This window comes from Saccostrea cucullata, unplaced genomic scaffold (genome assembly GCF_032062105.1).
Source record: "Saccostrea cucullata isolate Sc308-1 unplaced genomic scaffold, CSIRO_AGI_Scuc_v1 ctg642, whole genome shotgun sequence".
NCBI classification, from domain to species: Eukaryota; Metazoa; Mollusca; class Bivalvia; order Ostreida; family Ostreidae; genus Saccostrea; species Saccostrea cuccullata.
The window spans coordinates 142,906-170,680 of NW_026928702.1; the positions used below are offsets into that span (position 1 = coordinate 142,906).

General features: G+C 34.7%; 2 protein-coding genes and 1 pseudogene across 2 annotated transcripts; all 3 read right to left on the minus strand.

Annotated features, from left to right (window-relative positions):
* Positions 1 to 3,525: 3,525 nt before the first annotated feature.
* LOC134278506 (uncharacterized) lies at positions 3,526 to 5,735 on the minus strand. The gene is made up of 3 exons (XM_062760819.1): positions 5,394 to 5,735; positions 5,101 to 5,224; positions 3,526 to 3,597 (listed from the first exon to the last, which is right to left on the minus strand). The coding sequence occupies exons 1-3, from the start codon at positions 5,723 to 5,725 to the stop codon at positions 3,526 to 3,528; spliced, it is 528 nt and encodes a 175-aa protein (XP_062616803.1). The 5' UTR covers positions 5,726 to 5,735.
* Positions 5,736 to 5,770: 35 nt separating this feature from the next.
* On the minus strand, positions 5,771 to 6,710 carry LOC134278507 (uncharacterized protein DDB_G0290685-like). Its single transcript, XM_062760820.1, has 3 exons — positions 6,663 to 6,710; positions 6,214 to 6,412; positions 5,771 to 6,156 (listed from the first exon to the last, which is right to left on the minus strand). Exons 1-3 carry the CDS (start codon positions 6,708 to 6,710, stop codon positions 5,771 to 5,773), a joined length of 633 nt encoding a protein of 210 aa, XP_062616804.1.
* Positions 6,711 to 23,841: 17,131 nt separating this feature from the next.
* On the minus strand, positions 23,842 to 25,177 carry LOC134278500 (uncharacterized; annotated as a pseudogene).
* Positions 25,178 to 27,775: the final 2,598 nt, after the last annotated feature.

A 27,775-nucleotide genomic window follows, 5' to 3' on the forward strand; every position in this document is an offset into this window, starting at 1 on the left:
GTCAAGGACCAAGCTTTCCAGTTTCTTCAACAGGTGCGAGGCTCACCATCATACTGGCAGCGTGCACAGTATGAACTTTTAGCAATGGTTCGTGCAAAGGGTGTCTTTACTTGGTTTCTAACATTGTCTTGTGCAGATCTTCAGTGGCCAGAAACAATCCAAGCTATTGCTTTACAGCATGGGCACAAGTTTAGTGAAGAAGATATTCAAAGTATGTCCTATGAGGAAAAGTGCAAATGGTTGCGACAAAACCCAGTTATGGCAGCTAGACAGTTTGACCACAGATTACAGTCATTTTTTCGAGATGTTATCCAGTCAACAGCAGCTCCACTTGGCAAAGTAACACACTTTTATCAAAGAACTGAGTTCCAGCTTCGTGGATCACCCCACTGTCATGCAGTCTTATGGGTTGAAAATGCACCGGATATGAAAACATCTTCTGCAGATGAAATATGTAACTGGATTGACAATTATATCACCTGTGAAATTCCCCCTCCAGATGATCCGTTACACGATGAGGTACTGAGTAAACAGCAGCACACTCATTCTGTTGCCTGCAGGAAACATGGCACTTCATGTAGATTTCATTATCCAAAGCCACCAAGTGACAAAACTTTATTGTCCAATCCTGAAGCTGATGTCTCCATCATCGATGTTTCAGCTGCTGCTGCAAAAGAAGTATTACAGTGGCTGGAACGTTATTGTTGACAACTTACACGAACGATCACGTTACACGAACGATTCCGCACGATAAACGCACGATTAAACCTGTTACACGAACGATCTTTCACGTTCACGATTCTACACGTTACACGATCTTACACGATTGTTAACGCAAACGCACGTTTCTTCACTCAAAATAGTTCAACATATTTAGGAATTAATATTTTCAAAACGAAATAAAGCTTAATACCTATTTAAGATTTCAAAGAATTATCAATATTATTTCATAGACTTTGAAAAAAAAAGGAAAATGATTTCCTGTAACTAAATAAATGCAAGACTTAATATTTCAGATTAAAAATAATTATTTTTAAGGTAATTCTCCGATCAAAGAAAACGGATTTTGTTCGTTCTATTAGACGATGTACATGTATGTGGGTCGTATAATTTGATTGAATTGGGTATCATGCAATGCAGAAAGGGGATACAATTCAACAAAAATGGCAGCATTGAATGACTGAGATTATAATTACAAATTGTATCCTTACGTTTCCATTTATTCAATGCCTGATAAACTTGCGAATTATTGAACTTTTTTATTTGCAGAAATTAAAAATTAATTAGTTACAAATAAGCTCAAGAGATAAACACAGATAATCAAAACTCCCGAAAATCATTTCGTGTGCATGTAGATTTGTCTACTAACTAGCTATGTAAGCATTGAGAAATGTTTATTTCTTTGTAAAAATAAAATTTATTTTCAATAAATTGATTTCAAGATTATCTTGACCACAATTAGAAGTAAATAATAATTAAATCATTTTTCAGAAAGGCGTAAGAAATCTAAGTACGGTTTATCACAGAATTGATTGCGCTATTTGACGAAAACTTAATATTGTACGACTTACTATATTGCTTGTTTATAAGCAATAATTAGTTCGTTCTGCATTCTATTATGTAAATTGCGCTTTTTCATTTTATTTTGATTTTAGTTAATAAATTAAGAAAACCAAACAAGGAAAATGCTTATTTTAGAAATAGCATTCCGATAAAAACTAACAAAACGAAATTTACACGATTCTAAACGCACGATCTCGCACGATTAAAAACGCACACGATTGAGTCTGATACACGAACGATCTCTCACGTTAAACGAACGATCACTCACGATACACGAACGTTTCTACACGATTGGTTTGTCAACAATAACGTTCCAGCCACTGTATCAAAGGTCAATGACGTCCTGACTGATGATACAGTAAAAATCTCAGATTTTTCTCTTCAACAAGTCCTGTGCATTGCTGGAGTATCAGAAGAAAATTATTATAATGCCCTTAGATACTCGAAAGCAGGAAAATCTGTCGTACTAAGAAGAAATCCAAGCAGTCTGAACATAAACTGTTATAACAGAGACATTCTACAAGTTTGGAAGGCAAACATGGACTTGCAGTTTGTGTGTGATCCATACGCATGCATAACTTACATAGCATCTTATGTAACCAAAGATGAACAAGAACTGTCACAGATGTTAAAAGAGGCAGCAAAAGAATTAAGGGATGCAGATATAAAGTCTAGACTGCAATCGGGAAATAAGTGCTCAAGAAGCTGCTTATAGGCTACTGAGTATACCTTTAAAGAGATGCAGTTCAAAAATGGTATGGATACCAACAGATCTTCATGATGACAGAATTGGTATTTTAAAACCTCAGTCCTTGCTGGATGAACTGGATGATGATGATACGGATATATATGCCTTAGGTATTGTAGAAAAATACCAAAAAAGACCAGATAGTCCACTCCTAAATGAACTTTGTCTTTGGGAATTTGCTGTCTGGTATGGTCCTTCATCTCAGTCCAAAAACAGCGATCTTGATTGTGCTCATGACACTAATACCCGTCCTCAAGTAATCAAGCTCAAGGATGGAAGAGGCATAATGAAAAAATACCACAAACCGGCTATTCCACGATATCATATGTTTTCCGTAAATAAGGAGAGTGAAAAATTTTATCACCAGCAACTGATGCTGTTCATACCATGGCGAGATGAAGCAACAGACTTGAGGGATAATGATAGTGAGTTTCCATTAGAGGCAATGTTTGAAATAAGAAGAGATGAAATACTTCAAACTAAAGCCCGCCTTGAGCATCACAGTGATCTGGTGGAAGATGCTTTGAGAAACTTTGGTGTTAATGGACCTCCTCAACATGCTTGGGATTGCCTTAATCCTGAGGCTGAGCAATCCACAGCTGATGAACATTCAGGCTCTTAACAGAACAGAGTAGATTGGAGGTTTTGTAGCGGACAGTATATAGGGAACTTATACTGCCTCGCTAGTGAGCTAGCTTTTCTGGTGATGCGGTAGAGTCTCCTTCTATTTCAGGCAAGTTAAGCAACGGCAAGCCTGTTTAACCCTTGGATGGGTGACTGCTTCACGTTACATTTTTAAAACTTTGAACACACTCATGGGTAAACTTAATCTTGACATTTAATATCAAATACATGTGGCATATATACATGTACTGTAATTGTATTAAATTTAGCATGTACAATATTTGGGAGAAATTTTATTTTCAAGAAGTTAGCGTAGATTTGATTTAGCACTGTCTGACTTTTCTAGTTATAAAAGTTAATGTACAAGACATTTAGTGATGCTATAGGCCTATCTAAATTGCGAGAAATTTTTTTTATTGAAAATAGGTTGAAATCTTGTAAAACAACTTTAAAATTTCAAAATTTTACGACTAAAAATAAAATCATGCACTAAAATATATATGTTGTTTTTCATTTTACAAGAAAAATGACAAAAACACAAAGCTGTGCCTTACATTTTCAGATTTGTTTTAAACTAATTTAGTACCCCCTTAGAAGGCCCCTCGCGCACGTCGAATAAATCGAAACGGAGAAAAATACTTGTAGTTCCTTCGTTTGGCTGCCTACACAGATATATCTAACTGCAAAAACACTTATACATAGTTGTTCTTTTATAATTTGATAATGACTTCGCAGGTGGGTTAAGGTTACAACCAAATATTCTACTTGCCTATATGATATGACGCCATAGTAAGCTATATGACGTGAGGTTTAGAGATAACAATTTCTTATAATCGATTTCTAAGATTGATTTTAGGTCGTAAAAATTAATCAAAATATGCAGAGGCATAATAGAAACGGAATTTTGTCGTTTCTGGGTCTCTGTAGTTATCACAGGGGTTAAATACCAAACACGTGACGTCATAACTGTTGATCATGCAGTAGCAGAGTGAAAGTGAAACGTAACGAGAATTCATGTAAACAAACACAAGAAATCGGAGTTTAAAAGTATTTAGAATGAATATCATGTGTGATTCATGTGGGAACAAAGTTTATGAATAAGGTATGGTAATATACTTTTACAATTTCTTCGTAAAATTAAACCAGGGGGGTGTTTACTTGCCGATCAGCCTTTCCTCTGTCGTTCGTAACAAATAAGATGCAAAAGTTCAACACTACGCCGCACACTTTGAAACTTAATTTTTGTTTCTATCAAAAGTTCTTATTCTATTGTTTTAGGAAAGTGCTGCTAGAATCGTATGGTTTACGGGAATTAATGCATTTTTTTCGATGATATGAACCAAATGTAAAAATTTTGGGATGCTTTCGTCCGAAAGTGTAGAATAATTATTTCTGTGATAGGACAGTAGGATTCTAGCAGCACTTTTCATGGTACAGATATGTTTTTATTATTACAAATTGAAATTAATTATCCCCGGGGTAATGTTGAACTTTTCACTTTTTCATTAAGGCATATTTTTTAACTATAGACGTCACGTGGTGACGTCGTGGTGAAGTGCTTCTTGTAGTATAAGTTCCATTGAAGTCTATAGAATGCATAATTATAACAAAAGTTTTATCCTTGACTTTTCCGATAAATTAGTGTTACATAATTATAAAAAAGTGTTAATTCTTAAGCATGATTTCAAACATATACAGGAAAAAAAACTATGCCACAGACCTGTCAAGTAAGAAACCCGCAACTTCATGGTTGTACATCAACTTTAACTCGTCCTTTACACGGTTCCACCTCTCAACATGATCTCCGATAAAAATCCTTTCTTTGCCTCTTTCTCTATCCATCATTTTTTTCCCTTTCTTTCCGTGCAGACAGTGATAATCGACTTCCAAATGGTCTTCCTCGCTTTCTCGACGCGAGGTCACGTGGTACGGTCTTATTTAATGGAAGGATTTACAAGCTGCCCGAAAGAAATTATATAATTATATAAAGGTTTCGATATCTTTTTAATTAAGTGGATCTAAATTGCGTAATTTTCCAAGATGTTAGAACAATATGTTAACAATAAAAATTCCTAATTAATTATATGAAATTTAAATTTAGTAATATACCAGTAATCTACCAGAATGTATGCCTTTAATTCTCTATTGATCATATATATATATACCTTGCCACGAACTTCTATCTGATCTTGAGATTCCAGTAGTTTTTGTTCTAGTGCTGAGAGTTCTGCTCTCATTGACCTCTCCACATTTGTAACACTTTGCTGCCTTCTTACATAGTCTTTAACCCTGTTTAAAAAAAATAACCTTAGCTTTACAAGAACATTTCATTTTGTACAATGTTTAATGCATAGTGCATAATTTTTCTCCTTTCCATATTTCAATATTCGATAAAAATAATAAACCTTGACCTTATATTTCTATAAAATGATAAACCAGGAAGTGAAGTTGTACATACCTGATGCCCTCTATTTCACCAGATCGACGTTTGTTATACAGCAACAATCTAGCCTGAGAGACTTCTGCAGCAAATCTGAAGTTCTGTGGTGTTGTGTCCTTTTCATCAAAGTTTTTGATGTCATTACGAATCTTTTCTTGAATCTTAATAATGTCCTCTGGCTCAGGGAGACATTTTTCCTTGTTGAAGCTACGAATCTGAAGTGTGACTATTGCTAGTTTTGTAACTTTGGTGGACCATTCAAACTTCATTAACTTCAGGAATGACTTACTGTCATTAACTGCCTGCTCATCTTTACTTTTAATCCCCTCCGCCCATTTAGCACTCAACATTCGTTTAATTTCATATTCGTTTATATCTGTCCGTTTACCACCCTCTTATCTACACGTCTTTTCACCGGACACTGACCGTTTACCACCATCTTCTATACGAATCTTGTCACCGGACACCGTCTGTTTACCCCCATCTTCTATACCAATCTTGTCACCGGACACTGTCCGTTTACCACCATCTTCTCTACAAGTCTTGTCACCGGACACTGTCCGTTTACCACCATCTTCTTTACAAGTCTTGTCACCGGACACTCTCTGCTCACCACCATCTTTTCTACACGTCTTGTCACGGGACATTGTCGGTTTACCACCATCTTCTCTACAAGTCTTGTCATCGGACACTCTCTGTTCACCACCATCTTCTCTACAAGTCTTGTCACCGGACACTGTCCGTTTACCACCATCTTCTCTACACGTCTTGTCACCGGACACTGTCCGTTAACCACCATCTTCTAAACGAATCTTGTCACCGGACACTGTCTGTTTACCCCCATCTTCTATACGAATGTTGTCACCGGACACTGTCCGTTTACCACCATCTTCTTTACGAGTTTTGTCACTGAAGAATGTCCCTTTACCACCATCTTCTTTCAGAATCTTGGTACCGGACACTCTCTGTTCACCACCATCTTCTATACGAATCTTGTCACCGGACACCGTCTGATTATCCCCATCTTCTATACGAATCTAGTCACCGGACACTGTCCGTTTACTACCATCTTCTCTACGAATCTTGTCACCGGACACTGTCCGTTTACCACCATCTTCTTTACAAGTCTTGTCACCGGACACTCTCTGCTCACCACCATCTTCTCTACACGTCTTGTCACCGGACACTGTCGGTTTACCACCATCTTCTCTACAAGTCTTTTCACCGGACACTGTTTATCCCCATCTTCTATACGAATCTTGTCACCGGACACTGTCCGTTTACTACCATCTTCTCTACAAGTCTTGTCACTGGACACTGTCCGTTTACCACCATCTTCTATACAAGTCTCCACTCAGACGGGATGGTTGAGCGATTTTACAGAACGCTCACAACAATGCTCAGTGCGTTTGTAAATGATCGTCATAATGACTGGGATGTGCACTTTCCTTTCATTATGATAGCCTACCGCTAATCAGTACATGAAACTATTGGCATGACACCGAACATGATGTTTGGAAGGGAGGTTGGTACACCACTGGATCTCCAGTATGAGATGCCACCTCAAATAAAGGACATGCCAAGCAATAAATGGGTATGGGAGTTGCAGGAACGTCTAGAGAAGGCTCACTACTTTGTTAGGACCAAAATGAATCAGTCAATGATGAGACAAAAGCATTATCATGACCGCAAGTTGATGTGGAAAAAGTTTGAATCCGGCGAGGAGGTGTATGTTTATTTCCCAAGGAGAAAACCTGGAACATCGCCGAAGTTGACCAGTTACTGGCAGGGCCCTTACAAGGTTAAGAAAAAGATGTCAGATTTGACATACCTTGTAAATTGTGGACCAAGGGGTTCAGATCAAGTCAAACATGTAGATAGAATGCGCAAAAAGCGTATGCAAGTTCTATCAGGCGAAAATGACGACATAATGAATGCTGAAACTGATAACCTAAGGGTTGATTTTAATGGTCAAGACAACTTCATGACTCAGATCATCATGCAAGTTCTGATGATATTCCCTCCGCTATTAATCCAACAAGCAATAGTCGTCCAAGTAGTAGGCCACCCATGGTAACTTAAGAAATACCGTTTTATCCCGAATTCAGGCAAAAAAATTACATCTTGACCTATTGAGATCAATGTTTAAATTAAAATAATTTTCTAATAAATTCTACAGGCTTATCAGATGACTCTTGCATGGATTACTAGTAAATATTTTGTTTGAGAAAATCATTATTTAAAACTAAAAACTGAATGGATGTCGCCCGCTCTTCCGGTCTCCCCCTGGTGTCATAGAAACGTGAAATGTAAAACAAACACACACTCATAATACTATACACCACTGATGAATCCATAATATATATAACTATTAATAATTAAAAGAGACAATGAGACAAAAATAATGTGCAAGGGTAATTAATGTAAAATTACAGAAGAAAATCATTTTACGTTCACTCTGAAAACGTTTGAAGTTGTTGAAAAACATGACGTCATTATGGACCTGTTAAAGTATCTTTGATATAAATGAAGAAAATACCTACTTAGAGTAGACTTACGACCATAAAAATTCATATTTGACAACTTCTAACCTTACTCTATCAAAATCCGTGAAAAACTCAAAATGCATAAAAAATGTCATAAGCACCCTTTTCTCATGGGCGCAATCAAGTATGCATACATCATTATATGTTTCTTTATTGCAAGTCTTCGGAAAGAAGATCAAGAGAAAGGAGGTTTGACTTTATGATACAGTCATATTGTCTTTAAGTGTTTTTTTCCCAAGACGTTCAGTGCCAGAGCATCATTGGGGGGGGGGGGGGGGGGGGCCGAGAACAAACTTTCCTGAAAAGAGGGGTTAGGGGTAGATTCCCACATCTTTCGGTGTACCAAATTTTATTGCTACAATACTACATTACCCTAGGCTAATTTGACTTTACTGTAAAAGTAAGGGGGAACCAGCCTTTTAATAAAATTTTCAATTGTAGAAAAAAGTCTGGGCTAGTCCCCCACCCCTGTTGCTATATGCCTGAAGTTACTTTTTAGTAATCCTTTGTAATCTGTATTTCCCAGTGCATTTACTTGCACACATAATAAAATTTAGACTAATTTATTTGACCTTCAAGGGTTTTTCAAAACAAAGTTAATTTGACTGAAATAAAGTTACGTGTTAATGCATGCTTGGAATTTTTAATTCTGCCTTGTAAGGTAAGTTTTGTAGCTGGTATGTCTCTAAACCTTTATTTGATCTCCAAAACCAATTGACTAATTTCAACCAATTTGGCCTTCAGGGGTAAGGAAGGAGATGCCAGAATAGAAAATCAAACATTCACCGGTGAAGATATTAAAGACAAAATAATCAGTAAAAACTAGGGATGTCAACGACTAGTCGACTATTTGACTATCAGTCGAATTTACCGACGATTAAGTGATGAAGCAACACTTGAATATTAAATAAATACAAGAAAAGTAGGTGAACTCTCTAAAGCCTAATTTCTCAAATCATTAACTTATACGTCCTCAGTCGAATAAGAGCTCAAACACATTCAAATTGGTAAATGTAAATTTCTGCCTTCGCCATCAATGTCAACTTATATCTGATCAGGTCAAAATAAATGGCACATAACTCTTTATTCTCGTAGACTTTCTGTTTAGGATCCCCCTCCCTGGCACTTCTACACAAATTTCAAAATGTTAAAGCATACAATACACATGAAATCTTTTAACGTTTACGTCATACTCTTGGACTTTTACGAGAAGCGCCGATTTTCACAATCGACGCTTACTTTTACACAGGTAAAATGTACGGGAGCTGTTTTCAATATAAATATTGATATAAATTGAAATAAAAATTTGATAATGAAATACGATTAATTTGGCCATTTAAAGAAGATATTTCGTTGTTCAGAAAAAGAATTCCCAGCCTAAAATGTACTTGAGCTAAATATAGTTAACATTAGTTAACTCTTAATTAATTATACATGTAGTTACGATAGGCCAATATACTTATTTTTAATTAACTAAAGTAAATCAAAGCATTTTTACTATTAATTTCTGATAGATAATATTTTATTATCTTAAGGATGAATAACACAAACACACTTTTTCAGAAATCAGCAATATTTCTTATAGATTTTAATTTGAATTGGTAACCTGAACGATGTTTACCAAGTAAAATGGGGGGTACAAGATTTTGTCATGAGGTTAAAAATTTGTGCAAAATTTTGTATGGAATTATACAGAGAGCAAAACAAAGTCTCAAATTTAAGCACCGAGGAAAATTTACGATTTCTTTACATTTCAGGGATTTATTATTTTTGTCATTTCAAATCAAAACCAGGCAAAAAATATATACATCAATCCATGCATCAAATTTTGTTTGTGTTAAGTACCCTACATATCTAACAAGCAATTTTCTAGTGTTTCAAAGTAAATTATAGTTAACTATAGACAAGTTTTATTATAGTTGCGACCGTTTTTTTTTTAAACCATTACACCATCCACAAATTGGGTTTTATTTTGGTTCTACATAAGCATATTGTATTCCATGTAAGTGCTCTGAATACAAATTTTTACTTTTAAAGATTTCTATGGCTATATTATATGTTGGAGGATAATGCAATTGACTACATAATCCATAATTTCATTGATTTCTAGATAACAGCTTTTATTTACACATTCTGTTTCACTTCAAATAAAAAATGCGTTAAATAACTTAAAATCAAAAAAATTACATTTTAACATTTTCATTTTGAAATTATGTATGCTACTATTTAATAAAATCTATTTATCGGCATTTCATACCCCGAATACTTAACGAATGAACCGTGTACGACCTTTCGACAGTCATTTATTCTTAACTTGTAAAAATAAACACATAAAACACATTAAATCTTTATCTTTGTATTTGTATAATTTTCTGACATTGAAAGTTTAAAATTTATTGATCAAAACTTATGTATTTAAATATAGATAATTTGAAATAAAAAAATGAAAAGTTTGATATAACAATTGCAGTAATCGGGGTCAGAGCTTACACCCAAAGCTCTCAAAAGCTTTGGCACTTTTTTAGTAATAAAATCGTCGTATGCTTCCTGGTGTGCCTTCACAAAATCGAAAAGTGGTCTTTTTCTCGACTTTTTTGATACTGCATTTGATGGTAGTGCTTGTCCCTTGGGTGATGCCTGTGTTGGAAGAAAGTTAACAGGCGCCATCATCGCCAGAAAGTGTTTGGAGGATTTCCTCTCGCGTATCTTTCTGAGATTCCTTAAATAGCTTTTTTCATGCTCTTTTATTTTTTGTACATGTATCTCCTTTCTGTAAGTAAAAACCATGAATAGATGTGTCGGTTTTTTAGCTGTTGGGAGCTAGAACTTCATATCATTTTCTGGGCCGCTTCTAGGAGGTGGTGTTTTTTTCCCTTAATTATAATATATTCAATTCTTAGCCCATGAGCAGGGATACACTTGATACTAACGAAGCAGAAGAATCTCCTTTAAAGTTATTTTTAGATTAAAGTTGATGCTTAGGTTGGTATATCTTATAGATTATTTTATTTGAAATACTAGTTACTATATTATAGAATTTCAATCACCTTTGGCTAATGTCTTTTGTTAACTGAAAAGTTAAATCAAATTTTTTCTTAAAGAAATTTTAATCGGTATATGGTAACGTCTCTGTATGAGGGAAAAATTATTAAACTGGGTGTAAAGAACATGCAATCAACCAACCATACAATAATTTTCATCTCATGGTCGTCAACTTTAAAAGTCCTTTTCGATCTGACATTTATTTTAGATTTAATTACATACACAGAATAAACGAATATTATCAATTCTGTGCCTCCTTACATAAGGCAGGTTTCAATGTAAATGTAACCGTGGCGTCGATTGTAAAAGTCAGCGCTTCTCGTAAAAGTCCCTAAATGAGTGGGTTTTTTAGTATTTAACTGATTTTATTAAAAACCTTGAAAAGCATAAATAAGTACAAACCTTGGGATTTTTGCTTTAGTATGGCTTTCAACATTGACGTCTGCGATGATACTCGGAGCTCTTCGGATGGCTTGTACCACGCACAATGGAGTCAGTCGAGGATTGCAGATTGTAACGATGACTTCCTGGCGGGAAATTAACAAATAACGAGCCCGATTTCATTTTCTGAACCCGATATATCTTAAAAGCTTACAGCATAGCGAGTATTGAAAATTCTCAATTTTTTATGCGCCCGGATCGATAGATCCCGGGCGTATATTGTTTTTGTCCTGTCTGTTTGTTTGTTGTTTATCTGTTTGTCTGTTGTCAACTTTAACCTTGGCCATAACTTTTGAACAATAAGAGATAGAGACTTCATATTTGGTATGCATACTCCACTAATAGAGTCCTTTCAAATGACATCAAGGTCAATGACCTTGTGACCTTGACTGTGACCTATATGCTAAAAATAGCTTTTTCCACTGTTTGTCATAACTTTTGAACCATAGGAGATAGGGACTTCATATTTGGTATGCATACTTTGCCGATAAAGTCCTTTCAAACGACGGCAAGGTCAATCATCTTGTGACCTTGACTGTGACCTATATGCTAAAAATAGCTTTTAACACTTTTTGCCATAACTTTTGAACCATAGGAGAGAGGGACTTCATATTTGGTATGCATACTCCACCGATAAAGTCCTTTCAAACGACAGCAAGGTCAATGATCTTGTGACCTTGACTGTGACCTACTAGTATATGTCTAAAAATAGCTTTTTACACTTTTTGCCATAATTTTTGAACCATAGGAGATAGGGACTTCATATTTAGTATGCATACTCCACCGATTAAGTTCTTTCAAATGACACCATGGTCAATGACCTTGTGACCTTGACTGTGACTTATATGCTAAAAATAGATTTTTCCACTGTTTGTCATAACTTTTGAACCATAGGAGATAGGGACTTCATATTTGGTATGCATACTCCACCGATAAAGTCCTTTCAAACGACAGCAAGGTCAATCATCTTGTGACCTATATGCTAAAAATAGCTTTTTACACTTTTTGCCATAACTTTTGAACCATAGGAGATAGGGACTTCATGTTTAGTATGCTTACTCCACCGATTAAGTTCTTTTAAATGACACCATGGCCAATGACCTTGTGACCTTGACTGTGACCTATATGCTAAAAATAGATATTTTGAACTTTGTTGCCGCCGGGCGCATAGTGTTTCACAAACACATCTTGTTTTATTTCTTATAGGTTCTTTCTGATACGGAAAAAAAGATAATATCCCAGACAAAAGAGTTGAAGTTACCAAGACTATTGGTGTTTTTGGATAGAGGACAACTAGGAAAAATTTCATTCGTTTGGGATGAAACTGAAATTTTTACACAGGCCGAGACCTTTTTGGATTCTGTTATCGCCCTTTTTGCCGTATACTACATCTTTGATCTCGCATATCCCCGCCCATACTCTCAATTTTTAAGTCTTATCCAAGAATACACGATGAATGTGCCGTACACTGGTCAGATGTCTAAAAAATTTCTCCATTTGGCAAAAACTATAAACCAAAAACTTAAAAAGTAAAATTAATGGCCATTTTTTTGTTTCATCCATAAATACAGTTTGATTTCTATATTACATGTATAAGCGTTGAGTTTTCTTTTTATCTGTTTTATGTTTTTGTAAGCATATATTTTTAAAACATTTGTATGTTCTATGGTAATCCTTAATAATCTTTAGGAATTGTTACATGTAATTATAATCAATAATCCGATTTGTGGACATGTGCGAACTGATTCTGAATGATGGCCTTTCTCTTCAAGTCATATACAAGTGAAAACATGTATTCCATCTTAATAGTTTTCGAAAACAAAGGCATTTACGAATTTACGTTCAATGCATATTTGTATTATTTTTCGACGATGAAATATATGCATATTGTTCAATATGATTATTATTATTATTGCAATTTCATGTTTGTAATATTGATTGATTTTTTGACAGAGGAAAAGAAAAAAAAAAGTAAAATGCTTAAAATAAAAAGGCATTAGACAATGTTGAATTTCATAATCAAATGGGGAGTTTTCAGAACTCACATAATTATCAAACAACTGAGCTCGCCTTAGCGCTGTCGCACTGTCAACCTATTGCTTAAAATCAATACAACAGGAAATTTAAATTCAAAATAATTCTGATGAATTTCAAATCAATATACTTAGCGCTTCCCAGTACTTTCAGTACTTTGATTGTATGACTGGAAGTCAGTCTCTATACCGGAAGTACATTCAATGTAAACAATAACATGTGAATTTTCTATTTTTGGTGTATTCCTTTATATCCCTCTCATAGCCAAGTGAATGTTTTACAAACTAATTCTCCCAATTGATATTAATTATATATTTTTATTTTAACTCATTTATTTTTATAATGAAGATATTCAGTAGACATGTTATAATACCTGTAATGAATTGTGTGTTTATCAGATGACGTTTAATTAACACATGTTCTTGTTTGTGGCATTATCTTACATTCACATTTTAATTATACAGAGTATCATTGTTTTATATTTTTTATAATGATTGTAAATGATCACGTTTGCGACGGACAACAACGAATAAACAGCCTCATGGCTCATTGTCTCTGATTTTATGCAAACCTCAAGGTACACGGCATTATAGGTTTCATTAAGCACGTACTGATCAAGCCAGCAATTTATGATATTAAAGTTAGGATGGTTTTTTATAATTAAGTTAGGATCCCTTTCCAAGACAATTCTGGTATATAGGGACATAAATACCGTTGTTTGTTCCTTAGCTATCTGTGCTTGTCTTTTTCTTTAGCTCACACGAGTAGTTTAAAGAACTAGGAGACTTATTGTTCAACGAACAATAAGAGGTCTTTTCTCCTTCTTTGAAGTCTAATTTCGTTTTATCTGACACCTTAAAATTAAATTCCATGAATTTAAGCAATCAAAATTGTCCTAAAAGGATAAATCAAAATTAAAAAAAAAAATTGAAATGACCTTGACCTTTAAAAATGTTCAAGGTCAAGGGTCACAATGCAGTTGACCCCATGCCTCTGTGACATACTTCTCAAGTTATAAGGTTTAATAGCAAGTACAAAAACGTTAGAGGGCAATAATTCATATGAGGGGTCATCAGATCCTTTGGTACTTATACAATGAAGTTAAACCTGAAGACCCTATAGACAGTAGTGAAGATTTGGTGTCTCTACGGTTTATGGTTTCCGAGAAGTAGCGATAACAAGGTTTTTTGCACAAAGGGCAATCTTAGGGGACAACAATGAAATCTTTGAAAGAGTATAAAGAGGTGCATATCACAATCAGAAGATAGATAGTATATGTTTAAGGATATAAGAGCTATTAAAAGAAATTTATTCCTCATATTTGGGATGACCTTGGCCTTTAAGCTTGAAATGAATTTGAAGGTCAAAGGTCAATAAAACTTATGCAGTTGGTTTCATGTCTCTACGACTTCTCGTTGTGAAATTTTTTAGTTTTTTATAAAATTTATAAACTTTCAGGGGTAGTTACTCATTGAAGGGGTCAAAGAAAACTTTTGCAATGAATAGATGGAAAAGTCTTCTAAATTAGTTGAAGACGTCAGTGAAGGTTCTGCATCTCTACGATGTACGGTTTCAGAGGAGTAGCGATAACAAGCTTTACGGTGAAAGAGGCAATAACTGCATAAGGGGTCTAAGTTAAAACATGGGGGGGGGGGTTATTTTTTGGAATAACTTTAAATATCCAGTATCATGAACTATAAAGTTTTTCGATAAGTCTTACGATGTCAAAACATCAGGTGAGAAATAAAATAATAAATAAAATAATAAAAAACTGAAGCATTTCAAGAGGTCTTTCCACAGAAAGGTGGAAAGACCTCATGAGTTAATTTTAAAATTCACAGACGTGCTATGTCACTCCGACATAAAACTATTCGTTTAAATCTACCCTGTGTAAAATTCTTCCATTGAATTTAGAGGACAAGCCTTACTTCTCGACCAATCATAGCCCTGAATTCACTGACTTTAAGTTCCATAGAAATGGTAACCTATTTGGAGCAGAGGCGTGATTTACCATATCAATGGAATGTAGACTCAGTGAATTTAGGGCTATGATTGTCGAGAGAAAACACCAAAAAATAATGACAATACAAATTGTATTTAAAACACAAAACAAGAAATTAAAGACTGGAAATAAACGATGTGCATTTACAAAGGGAGTTAACTTCTCTATGAACTTACTTGATGATAGTCAGTACAATTTCCACATGAATTACACATTAAAACCTGTCAGACATTAAATCTCAACCAAAAAGAAAATCTTTGAGTATTTTATATGTTTAAAATAAATTGATGGTAGATAGTGCAGAACCATTCACCTCTTGAAAGTAATGAGAAGAGAAGCATCCAGTTTAAGATTAATTAATGAATTCAATGTAGGAAGACTAGCTGTCTAAATCACTCTGATCAAGCAATCTCATCTATCCTTTGGGGATTAGACTAAACTGCTGGTCAGTTTATAGCATATGTCATCTGATGGCCAGCCTCTTCTTTTCAAAATTAATTTTGTATAGATTAAGGTGTTAAGACTAAATTGATATTGTTTAATATGATGGGCATTTGACGAGATCTAACACAACCAGCATAGAAATCTATCAGTGATGTAATACTTATTATAATTAATACCTACATGACTGGGGGTGGATAAATATTATAAGGAATGTAAAAATCATTAAAGTTTTCGAATCAAGGTTGACATGATTTTCTTGCAACTAAACTGTTCAAGAAAATGGTAATTTTTTGACGGGCGTATCATGCTGTGGCGCGGCACTTAATTTACAGACAAATTGTTTAAGCGATACAAAGGCATGTCAGTGTTGTTTCATAACACGATGCGTATGAAGAATCTCAGATAATTACTGACTGCTACGTGTTCTGTTCAATTGTATACCCAAAGGATGGTTTGCTGTTGCTTCTATACAAGAGAACGTAAAACAATGCATCAAAACACAGAACAGTAAATCTAAGAAGTGACAATGCTGCTTGTTATCACTGTAGTCCTTGATTGCCTCCATATAAGGAATATCAGAGAGAACAGGAATACACGTATGTCATGATTTCAGTGAAGCCCAAAGTGGGAAGGCCATTTGTGATAGAGAAACAGCTCCTATGAAAATCCATTTTAAACGATATGGCTATGAAGAACATGATATAACAACACCGAAGAGTTAAAAGTAGCACTTGAGAGTTATGGTGGAATTCAAAACACACATGTGTATACAGCTGAAATCAATTTTGATTGCCAGAATATGAATAAATGTTCCATTCCTGAAATCAACTTGTATAACAACTTCCAATTTGAGGAAACCGGGATAAGAATGTGACTAGGATATTACATTAATGAGGGAAAGTTAATTCTTTATAAAACTATTAATCGATCTGTCAAATCGCTACATTCTTAACTGGGCAATGTAAATGTGATTTTCAAGAGAACAAATAAAAAGGAACTTCATAGGAGAGGATATGTCTTCTCTACAAAGGTATTTCAGAAAGACTGGGACAAAGAAGAGGTTACTCTGAATGAAGTAATCTGAAATTAAAAATATCTTGAAAAGTTATCAGTAGGTAAGGTACGTTGCGTATGTTCTTAACTCTTTTTATTTTCAAATTCAAAGTCCGTCGGATGTCCCATCCGACGGACTTTGAATTGTGCCCCGTGTCAAGGATAATAACCCGCGTGGCACGTAAAAGATTGTTTCTCTGGAATTCGAAAAAAGAGTAGGCTCATTGGGGGCCTCCAGGGATACCCAAAACTTTCGAAACCGTTCATGAAATATTTAAATTTCTCCGCCGAAATATGGCTGAAATATTGCCGACTCGGCGTTAAAAAATAATCAATCAGAAACGCACTAATTTACAACGCAAGAGTGAGCATCCCCTGCAGACCAGTTATGTTCGGGAAATAACGGGAAAAATCTGTGGTCAATTCAATGTATAAATAATTGACTAACAATAAGTATGAAAAACTTCAGCCAGCATTTGACTTGATGATAAATTGTATTTGCTGCTAAGGTGATTGTATTGACCAATAAACTTACGAAATGGTGACTTTAAACGAGACTTCTGATATTCTTGTTTCATTAACTTGCTTGCCCAGATGCACTGAGTGTGTGGAATGCCCTGTAGAAGAAGGATATGGAGATAACGAACAGTATTCAATCTCAACGTCCATTAAACAATATACAAAATAAGAGCAGAGCAAACACGGACCTCCGAAACATAGGGTGGGATCAGGTGCTTGTTCTATGGCTCGCTGCCACATAGCCGGGGCTGAAGGAATTCCAAATACCAGTCGGTTGTACAAATACATCCCTTTGTGAGTGTTGATCACGAGAAGTTGTTTCGATGCTTCATAAGCTCCATCTGGTGGTATGCTTGTGTAAGGTCGATTTAGGTAAACTTCTTTCCTCCAGAGAGTTTTCCGAAGATGTCGTCGATTTTAGGCAACGGGTATTGATCAACCTTCAATACCGGGTTGACAGTGATTCTGTAATCCCCACATATGCAAATGTCACCATTCTTTTTCAGGGCTTGGACAATGGGTGTTGCCCAATCACTGTGCGCCACAGGTCTTATTATTCCCTCGTTTTGGAGTTGATCTAACTCCTTCTCAATCTTTGGACGCATTGCGTATGGTATGCTTCGCGTCTTTAGGAACTTAGGATGTGTGGTTTTCGTAAGGGTAAGGTGGGCTGTAATGTCATTAAGTTTTCCTATGCCCTCTTCGAACACAATCTTGTGTTGTTTAGTAGCTGATCTAAGTTTGTGACGTGATCAGTAGTAATTCCTTCTAGGTGAAGTGACTTGATATCAATCCAGGTAAGGTGTAGTTTATCTAGCCAATCTCTCCCAAAAAGTGTGTGTCCCTTAATTGAACAAAAACGAAACACGGTGTTGATATGTTTACACTTATCTGGTTAATGGTCATCCTCACATCGAAAACAAGGTTGAGTAGGTACAGTCTTTTGTTTTGACGGTGTTTTAGGTATGAATGTTTTCATGTGTACTGTAACGGAGCAGAGCTAGAATCAAGACAAGATGATTAAACTCTCTACTAAATTTTATTACGTTACATACATGTACAAGTCATCAAAAACAACAGTGATCGTATAGCTTTTAAATAAAGTTCGTAAAATAAAAATCAAAGTCTACAAAGTAGCAATTCGGAATTAAAATTAAAGTCTTTCAAAGTTAAAAGTTCGGAATTTCCATAAACCTATCTCGAATGTCTGGTCCAGTCCAGGGGAGGAATTACGAGGTCCAGTGACTCTCATGGTATCTCTGTAGCCGTCTCTCTGGGCTCTCCTGGTTCCTCCTTTTTATACTTGAGTTGTTTGGAGTTGTTTGTCCATTGTTTTGGTCTTTTATCTCCTAGTAATTGGAAATGCTCCTCAACGGGGATATGTTTATTTTGGTTCCATTCTTCTTGTTTTGTTGGTGAAGATAGAAAGTTTTATAATGTAAGAAAGTTAATTTGCGATAGTCTCTAATTTGACTGATTAAATTATTATCTGACATTTTTACTTTACTATTTACAGTACTACTATTTATAATAAGGAATCTACAGATTCTTAAGACAAGCCTATGGATTATTATGCCCTATATAAACACTTGCTTGTCTTATTTAATTAAAGCACTAATACTCGACTATGCTTATCAAAGTAATTAAACACGGCTGTGGATATCAATTGTGTTCCAGTACTTTGTTGATCTGTTGTTGCCCACGTTGTCCCTGCAATTCAATTCCGTCATTGATCGCTGTCTCCATAGCTACTGCGATCTTAACAGCTTTGTCCAGGTTCAGATCTTCCTTTAACAAAAGGTTTTTCTGGATATGTTCATTACGTAGGCCGCACACAAATCTATCACGTAGAGTATCAACTTGATTGTTACCAAAATTCTGTGTATTGCAAGATTTCGAAGCTCAGCTATGTACTGTAGAATTGTTTCACCTTGATTTTGGTACCGCTTATGAAACCGTAAACGTTCTGCAATTACCAGGGGTTTAGGATTCAAGTGTTTATTGAGATGATCAATCAGCACTTCAAATGTTTTTTCAGACGGTTTATCTGGAGCTACTAATGTCTTTAGTAATGCATATGTCTTTGGACCTATTTAACTGAGTAAGGCTGGTACCTAATTGTCATTTATTACCCCGTTGGCCAGAAAATACTGTTGCAGGCGTTCAACATAGGCCTCCCACGTTTCAATGCCATCATCAAAGTTTCCAATCTTGCCGATTGCGAAGATCGCCATCGTAATTACGTTAAGGATTCGTTGTTGTAATCTTGAACTACCGAGAAATCCTCGTCGCCAGCTTTTTAGATGTATTGTGGAGGCCACAATATCTGTTAGGAATGGGAAACACAAGAGCACATGTTAGGCTACTCCATTTATTCAAACTACACAAAGAATTACACATAACGATGACGTAGTACACAACATCAATTACTATACAATATAAACGGACATGCACAGTTCCAGATTACACACACAACAAGGACTCGTTCTACGCCAGCACAAAATGTTTTTGGATATTGAGAAAAATATATTCTATAAAGGTGTTAGTATTGAGCTGATTTATATGATTTTCAATGTATGCTGCATGGCATTTACCCCCAGGAAAAATAATGATTAATCAAACACAATACAGTATCAGTGAATAGAAATTACTGTTGTTTACTTCCACAGAGAAAATATATGTAATCAATGTTGTTTACTTCCATAGAGAAAATATATGTTAATATCATGTAAAATTTATTTACCTTGGCCTTTTAAAATTCTTCGAATACCCGAGTGTGTAATAAATTGTGAATTTCTAATTTTAAGAATTTAGACCTAAGGGCATATCACTCAACTGCAAAAAATACCATAGAATCAGATCTCTTTAGTGTGCAGTGTAGAGAGGGTTCTTAACTTAGTTTGGAGGCAATTAATCATTTTATGGTATTTAATTATGGTATGCCACAAAAACACACTTTAACCTTTTCAAATTATTTAGAGAAATTGGTAAGCCCCTGTGCCTGACTAAAAATACATTTTCAAATATTTCTAAAATAGAAATGTGCAACAAGCTATTCATTATGTTGCAGACAAGACTGTGGTTACCATACCAACCAAACACCACAGATGCAGCCGAAATATCAACTGCTCAGAAGTTTCCCATTGATGGTGATTACATTTAATGAAACGCAATTTAAAAAATCAAACGCATTTTAAACCTTTTCTGATAATTTAAAGAAATTTGTTAGCCTCTGTGCCTAGACTTTAAGTATGATATTTTCAAATATTTTCCAAAATAGAAATGTGTAACAAGCTATTCATTATAATGCAGACAAGACTACGGTTACCGTACCAACCAACAACACAGATGCAGCCAAAACTTTAACATCAGCTGCCCAGAAGTTTCACATTAATGGTGATTACCTTAAATGAAACGCAATTTAAAGAAAAAGAATCACATTTTTAAAAACTTTTTCTTTGTATTTAGCAAAATTTGTAAGCCGCTGTGCCTAAACTAAAAAAAGAGGATATTTTCAACATATTTTGTTTCTGCAATGATGGTTTTCACTAAGAGCACTGAATTAATTAGGTGCATTTTTTCGAAAATATATGCATGTTTAAGAAGAATTTTTCTCAATTAATATCATTCAAAGTATTATATAAAGTGATACTTTCTATCTGTTATCGTTGAAAAAATTATAAAACGTGAAAGGTTTAATTTTATACCTCACATAGTTTTGGAGCTATTGTAAAAATAAATTTTTGGACATGTTTACCTTTGACGAACCTTTAATTAATAATTCTGTATTTTTGAACAACTAGTTTTTCTTGTCTACCGGTTGTTGGTATCTGGATCATCATAGATACCGAGTGGATTTGGTTCTGTCGGATTTGATATTTTTAGAATTTCACATTCATTCAAATGCATGAAAATGCCTTTCGAATCGACTTTGTTTTTTTTTTTTTACATATTAAGTAGGGAATTTCAGCACAGTCCACAATTTTGCTGAATAGGAACAGTGCACCATGAACACCTGTGATAACACAAGTGTTTCTAAAATAAGCAATTCCTAAATATTTCAGACTCGCAAAGAAAAACTTCATTGCAAAATTTGAACAGGCAGTTGCTGAACATCATCATTTAAAATACAAATCGGAACTGGTGTCCCCTTTGTTGACTCTATTTGACTATCGGAGAGGTAATTAAATGTACACTGATAATACTGATGCCTTTCAGCAAGTGAGTTGCATATATTCCTTTTTTTGTTCTAAAAACAAGTTCTTTAAAATAATTATGTTCCACTCAAATCGAAGAGTCTGAAGATGAATTAAAGGCCAAAACAATGCTGTAATTAAAGCGGAAATAGTGTAGTGTATAATGAGGCAGTGTCCCAGAACTTCATATCCAAGGATTCGGGATATCGTAGGTAAAATACTTGAAGAATTTGACGTTGGGACTTCCATAGCACTTCGACATATCCAGGGTATTCAAGATATCGGAGTTCGAGATAACGAAGTGCAACTGTATATAACTGAGTATTGGGACAGCCAGTAGAAGAATCTGCATTTTCGTCCTTAAAAATATGTTGTGTTTGTGCAAAAAATGTGCGGACTTTGCAAAATTTCAGGCTTTAGTTGAGGATGCCTACAAGAACATTTTCCAACCAAAACGAACGAAGACCCCACCTTCTACACTTAACAATGAAAGTGTTGCTGATATACTTTTTTAAAAAATCTATTGAAAAAATGAAATATCTTCAAATATCTGACGAAGAACGACAAGAAGTTCCCTCTAGATTTAAATCGTGAAAAGTCTATCATTGGATGAAGACCATCAACATAACAAAACCTTGGAAGGAAATTTTCATGTAGTTGGTAAGGACTGACACCTAGCTGATTCATATAACAGGCGCAAGTAAAAATAATTCCAAACTTTACTGGAAGTTATTGAAAGATATTTTAAAGGTTTCGTTAAAGATTAACATGTCCAAAAATTTCTTTTTTCAATAGAGAGGTTTAGCAAATCAACGTGTACGCGTACTTGTACGTGTAAATTACAAGTTAGAGTTACACGTACAAGTTGTTATTACTTTTGTTGTTTAGCAATTAAAACGTGTACGTGTACGTGAAAATTTTTGAATGTAAAAGTTTTTTTCATTGGATAATAATAAACATTTGTTAGCTTATAAGCTTTGATTTTACAATTTTTTCTAAAATGGCTCTAAATTTAAAGATGTTGGCCGCAATTTCGGAAGATGATGACTTATTACTTCTGGAAACAAAATCCAGTACATGTAAATATGAATCTGTACTTCAATTAGAGGAAATTTCAGACCAACAATGTAAGCATTTATTTCGCTTTGATAAAGCAGGGTTGAATGAGATCAGACGTGTAATGGGAGTCCCGGAGGTTTTTCGGTGTGCGAATCGCACAGTGTGCAGTGGAATGGAGGGGTTATCCGTTGTAATTAGGCGTCTTGCCTATCCTAATCGTCTCGAGGACTTATCCCCGCTATTTGGTAGAACAAAATATGAGCTTTCAAACATATTTAACACAGCACTTGACTTCATATACGACAATTATGCCTTTCTTCTCGATACACTGGACAGACCCTGGTTGTCACAAGGTGATCTTCAAGCCATGGCTACTGCTATTCGGGATAAAAATGCTCCTCTGGAAAACTGCTGGGGTTTCATCGATGGTACCGTTCGACCAATATGTCGTCCAGCGCACAACCAGAGAATTGTTTACAATGGCCATAAACGAGTGCACGGCTTGAAATTCCAAAGTATCATGGCCCCTAATGGAATAATTGCGCACTTTTATGGTCCAGTGGAAGGCAGACGACACGATGCCGGTTTGCTGAGAGAGAGTGGTGTGGAAATCGAAATGCAGAGGAATATGACAACGCCCAACAATGAGGCCTATTGTGTTTTTGGGGATCCAGCATATCCCTTAACGCCATTCATTGTACCACCCTTCAAAGGTGCCTTTCTTTCTGCTAACCAAGCGCGTTTTAACAGGCGCATGTCAGCTGTAAGAATTAGTGTGGAGTGGGGATTTGGGAAACTGTTGAGCCTGTTCGCTTTTCTTGATTACAAGAAAAACCATAAACTCTATCTTCAGCCTGTTGGAAAATACTATAAAGTCGCTGCCTTACTAACCAACTGTCATACATGTTTGTATGGGAGCGAAACTGGGTCGTTTTTCGGGCTGCATCCACCCTCCCTTGAAGAATATTTACATCGTTGACAGTTCTGAAATATTTTCATGCAAATTTAAGACGCAGAGTAAAGAAAAGTGTACAAAACAAACTTAAGACATGATTTTAGTTTTACTGATATTTATTTATCGTGTTTTTCAATTTTGATATTTATTGATTAAAATTTGAAATACACAAGAATTATTTTTGATTCAAAGCTTTCTGGAGAAGCTGCAACATTAGAGCCTTTTCCTTTTTTTCAGTCTCTACTCTTTCCCTTCTTTCTTCTCTTTCTAATTCAAATCTTTCCCTCTGAAGTTTAAGTTCTTCTCCTCTCAGTTTCATTTCCTCTTTCTTATATTCGCTTTCTTGATTAGATTTTGTCTGCAGATACTCCATAATATTAGTTGTAGAATTTCTTTTTTTCGGAGTTTGGTCACCTTGATCTTCGTCTAAATGGATCAAATATCAAGTAGATTTATAAATTTAAAAGAATTCTCTCACTAAAATCAAGGGAGGATTTTTAAAGTGATTTGAATGATTTTTTTTAAAATTTCATATTAATAAAAACAAATTGAATATTTACAACAAATTATAAAAATAGCGTTTTGAAAGCCTACCTTTGCTTAAATTTTCAAGAGCACGTTTTCTTATGTCTTTTCCTTTTTGATCATCGGCAGACTTCTTCTCTTTCTCACTTTCTTTTATCCTCTCTTCCTCCTCTTTTAATTCCAATATGTCGTCTAATAATGTTGTTTTTTCGTCATATTCTTCAGAAACTCCTGATCTAAGTTAGGAAAAAAAAACAAATGAATATATGATACTTTTCTGAATCTAAAAATCATGTAAGTCTATAGCCTTACATTTAATATATAATTTAAATCAATTAATGTTTGAACTCTAGTCATAGATCTGCTTCAATGTAATTAATTTCATTTAATAAAACATTGTTCAAAATTCTGGTTGAACGTAATATGTAATTCTTAAATATTTCCAAACCCCTTTTGACTTTTTAGTACCCCCCCCCCTCTTTAAAAAAACATTTAAAAGTCACCGCACTGATTATGATTAGAATCTTGATAATAGATTTTTTTCAACATGCAGCATTGTAATTTATCTAAGATTATTATACCTGCCCTTCTGAATTTTCCTTATTAAAAAATTATATAGTTAGATGTAATACCGGCCATACACAAGCCATATACAAAGTATATGCAAAGTTAAAAAAATCAGATTGGGAATATGTCATAGTTTTTATACTTTTTCTTGCTTTCTGTATCATTTTTTCTATGGTGTTCCAACAGCAGGCTGGTTCTCTCTCGGACTCGCCGGCCATCTACCGTGAATCCACCCCTGCTAATAGCGTCGCTGACGTCAGTCTACTTTGCTCGATCTTTAAACGGGTTTTTTGCCAAAACTTCTCTCAGAAGTACCAATCATCCTTCTCGGAAAATCTTATTTGTTTCTTACGCTCAGACATGTTAGGAAACTGAAAAATAATCAGTGATACTTTTTTTTATTACTGTGTATTTCAACAACCCTGCCATGCCCCCCTCCCTCGACCAAACCGTCTCTGTATGAATTATAAAAGATGATTTGTGAACGTATATCGTGTATCACTAATTTGAACAAACTAATGCATAAACATCTAAAGAAAATGTTTTTTAAAAGTTGTCATAAACTTGATTCATATAGTATGTCGTGACAGACAAGATAGTAAATAGGTGTGTATTTGACAATCAATAAAGATACTTTTTTCAATGAGAACAGGTGATTTTTTTCTACCAACATCCGCATTATATCTTCTAATTTTCGAAATTAGTTATCTTTCTTTCAAACAAACATCAAATAAAGAAATATCAGCGACAAGTTTGTACTTACGTGTACTCGGTGATTTACACGTTTCGATAAACGTGTAGAAAATCGTCATTAACAAGAATGATGACGTAATACACAGACTTCCGGGGGGAATCCCCTGCTACACGTACACGTACGCGTACACGTTGGTTTGCTAAACCTCTCTATTAACTCCAAAATTATGTGAGATATATACTTAAAACTTTAACATTTTATACATTTTTCATTGATTAACAGATAGAAAGTATCACTTGATAAAAAATATTTGGAAAAAATATTTAAGTTGAGAAAAAAAAATTCAAATATGCATATTTTTCAGAATTACATGCTTTCAGTGAAAACCATCACTGCAGAAACAAAAATATTTTTGTCAATGAAGGGCAAGTTGGACTTTGATAGCCTCTGGAAAGTTGTTTTCCCTGTTTATTTTGTCCAAATGTTAAGACTGGAAAGTGAAAGTACATTGCAAATGACGGTTTCTACAGAGGCCTAGTCTTTATACATGTCATGCTTTCAATAACAGACTTTCAGAGACTATTCACGTCCAACTTGCCCTTCAATGGTAAACATGTTATTTCTGCAATGATGCTTTTCACAAAAAGTACTGAGTTAAGCAGGTGTATTTCTCTTTAAATATGCAAAATTTCTGATAAAATTTATCTCAAATTTTTTTTTTTTGTATATTTGTTAGCAAGTGATACTTTCTATCAATTAATCAATGATATAACTGTAAACATTTTGACTTTAAATCACACATAGTTTTGGAGCTATTGAAAAAAATAATTGTTTAGACATATTGACCTTTGACGAAACCTTCAAGTTAAATCTACTACAGATATTCCCCCTCTACAGTATACCTCTGTTAATGGTGATGCATGTGTGGCTTTCACAAATGAAGAAAAAATAGATGTTTTAATTCACTTGTATTGACGAAAACGAGGAAAAAATCATTTAATCGTAGAACATATAATAGAAGAAATGTTGATGTACATCTGCATTTACAATAGAAAAGTCCAATTGCGGCTCGGTATTATTCGATTGTATTAGCCATTATGAAGACATAAAGAGAAGTGTTGGGCAATACTTGAACAAGCCGCAAGGAGACATATAGTATTTATTTATTATAGTGACATGTGTTAAGTTAAACAAAATCATTTGTATAAATTCAGCAAAAGCACAGAAACACCCGGCCCTTTGGGCCTACATGTCACCTAAGACAAAAATTGTCAGTATATAATAAGAATGCAATTTTATTTGTATGACCTTTGGTTAAAAATAAAAACATAATAAAGAAATAAAAAACCTACTATCCACTTCTTCTCTAGAAGTCGGAGTGAGTGCACTTTAAATTCAGTAGCTGGGCCTGTTCCTTGGTCCATCATTGAAAAAAATATGTACACTGATACACATACTGCTACATGTAAGAACAGCATGTTTAGACACTCTGAAAGCAAAAACTAAGGAGATCAATTTATAAAGTTACAGTAATATGCAGTAAAAAATTAAAAAAACATTATTTTATATGCAATAAAATACAATCTTACTTGCATTTAGAATCCATTTTATGAGGAAATACATTAATAGCAGATAACCAAAACTGAATCAACTAAAAAATAAAAAAAAGAAAACAAAATCATCCCAGTATAGTCATTTTAATACTCAGATTCCACACCTGGAGCAATAAGGTCAAGGTCATTAAAGGTGCGGATCAGGTGTTTCTTGATCTTCACAAAAATACGTCCGTCGTCCGTTTAGAATGAGTCTATAGCTTCTGCTTGTTTCGCTTTTGTCAACTCATGTACATACTTTGACGGTACCTGGTTATGTCTTCTGTTACAAATAAGGACGTGCCCTTAAGTTTTCGTTTCGCAGAATAAACATTGTTTTTTACATTCCAGTTATTGGATTTACAAATGATTTGGATATTTCATTGGCATTAAGTTTACCGATAGGCTTGGGGAAAAGTTATAATATTTTCATAGAAAAGAAATGTCAGAGAAATGGATACGGCGAGGAGACTAACAAGGAGACAGAGAGACGTTTTGAGCCCTACGAGAGTCTTGACGTTCCTAGACATGTTGATTTCTGTTCCCTTATATCAAGAATTCTGAGATTAATAAAGAGCAGTGCATTTAATTACAATAAATTTCTTTTTAAACTAATTTTTTAGTTTTTAATGTGCCGAGACAAGTGAGCATTTCAGTCAGAGTTAAGAAGAACATACTAATATCGGAAAAGGGTGTGCAAATGAGCTTCAAAATTAATAATGATCATGTTC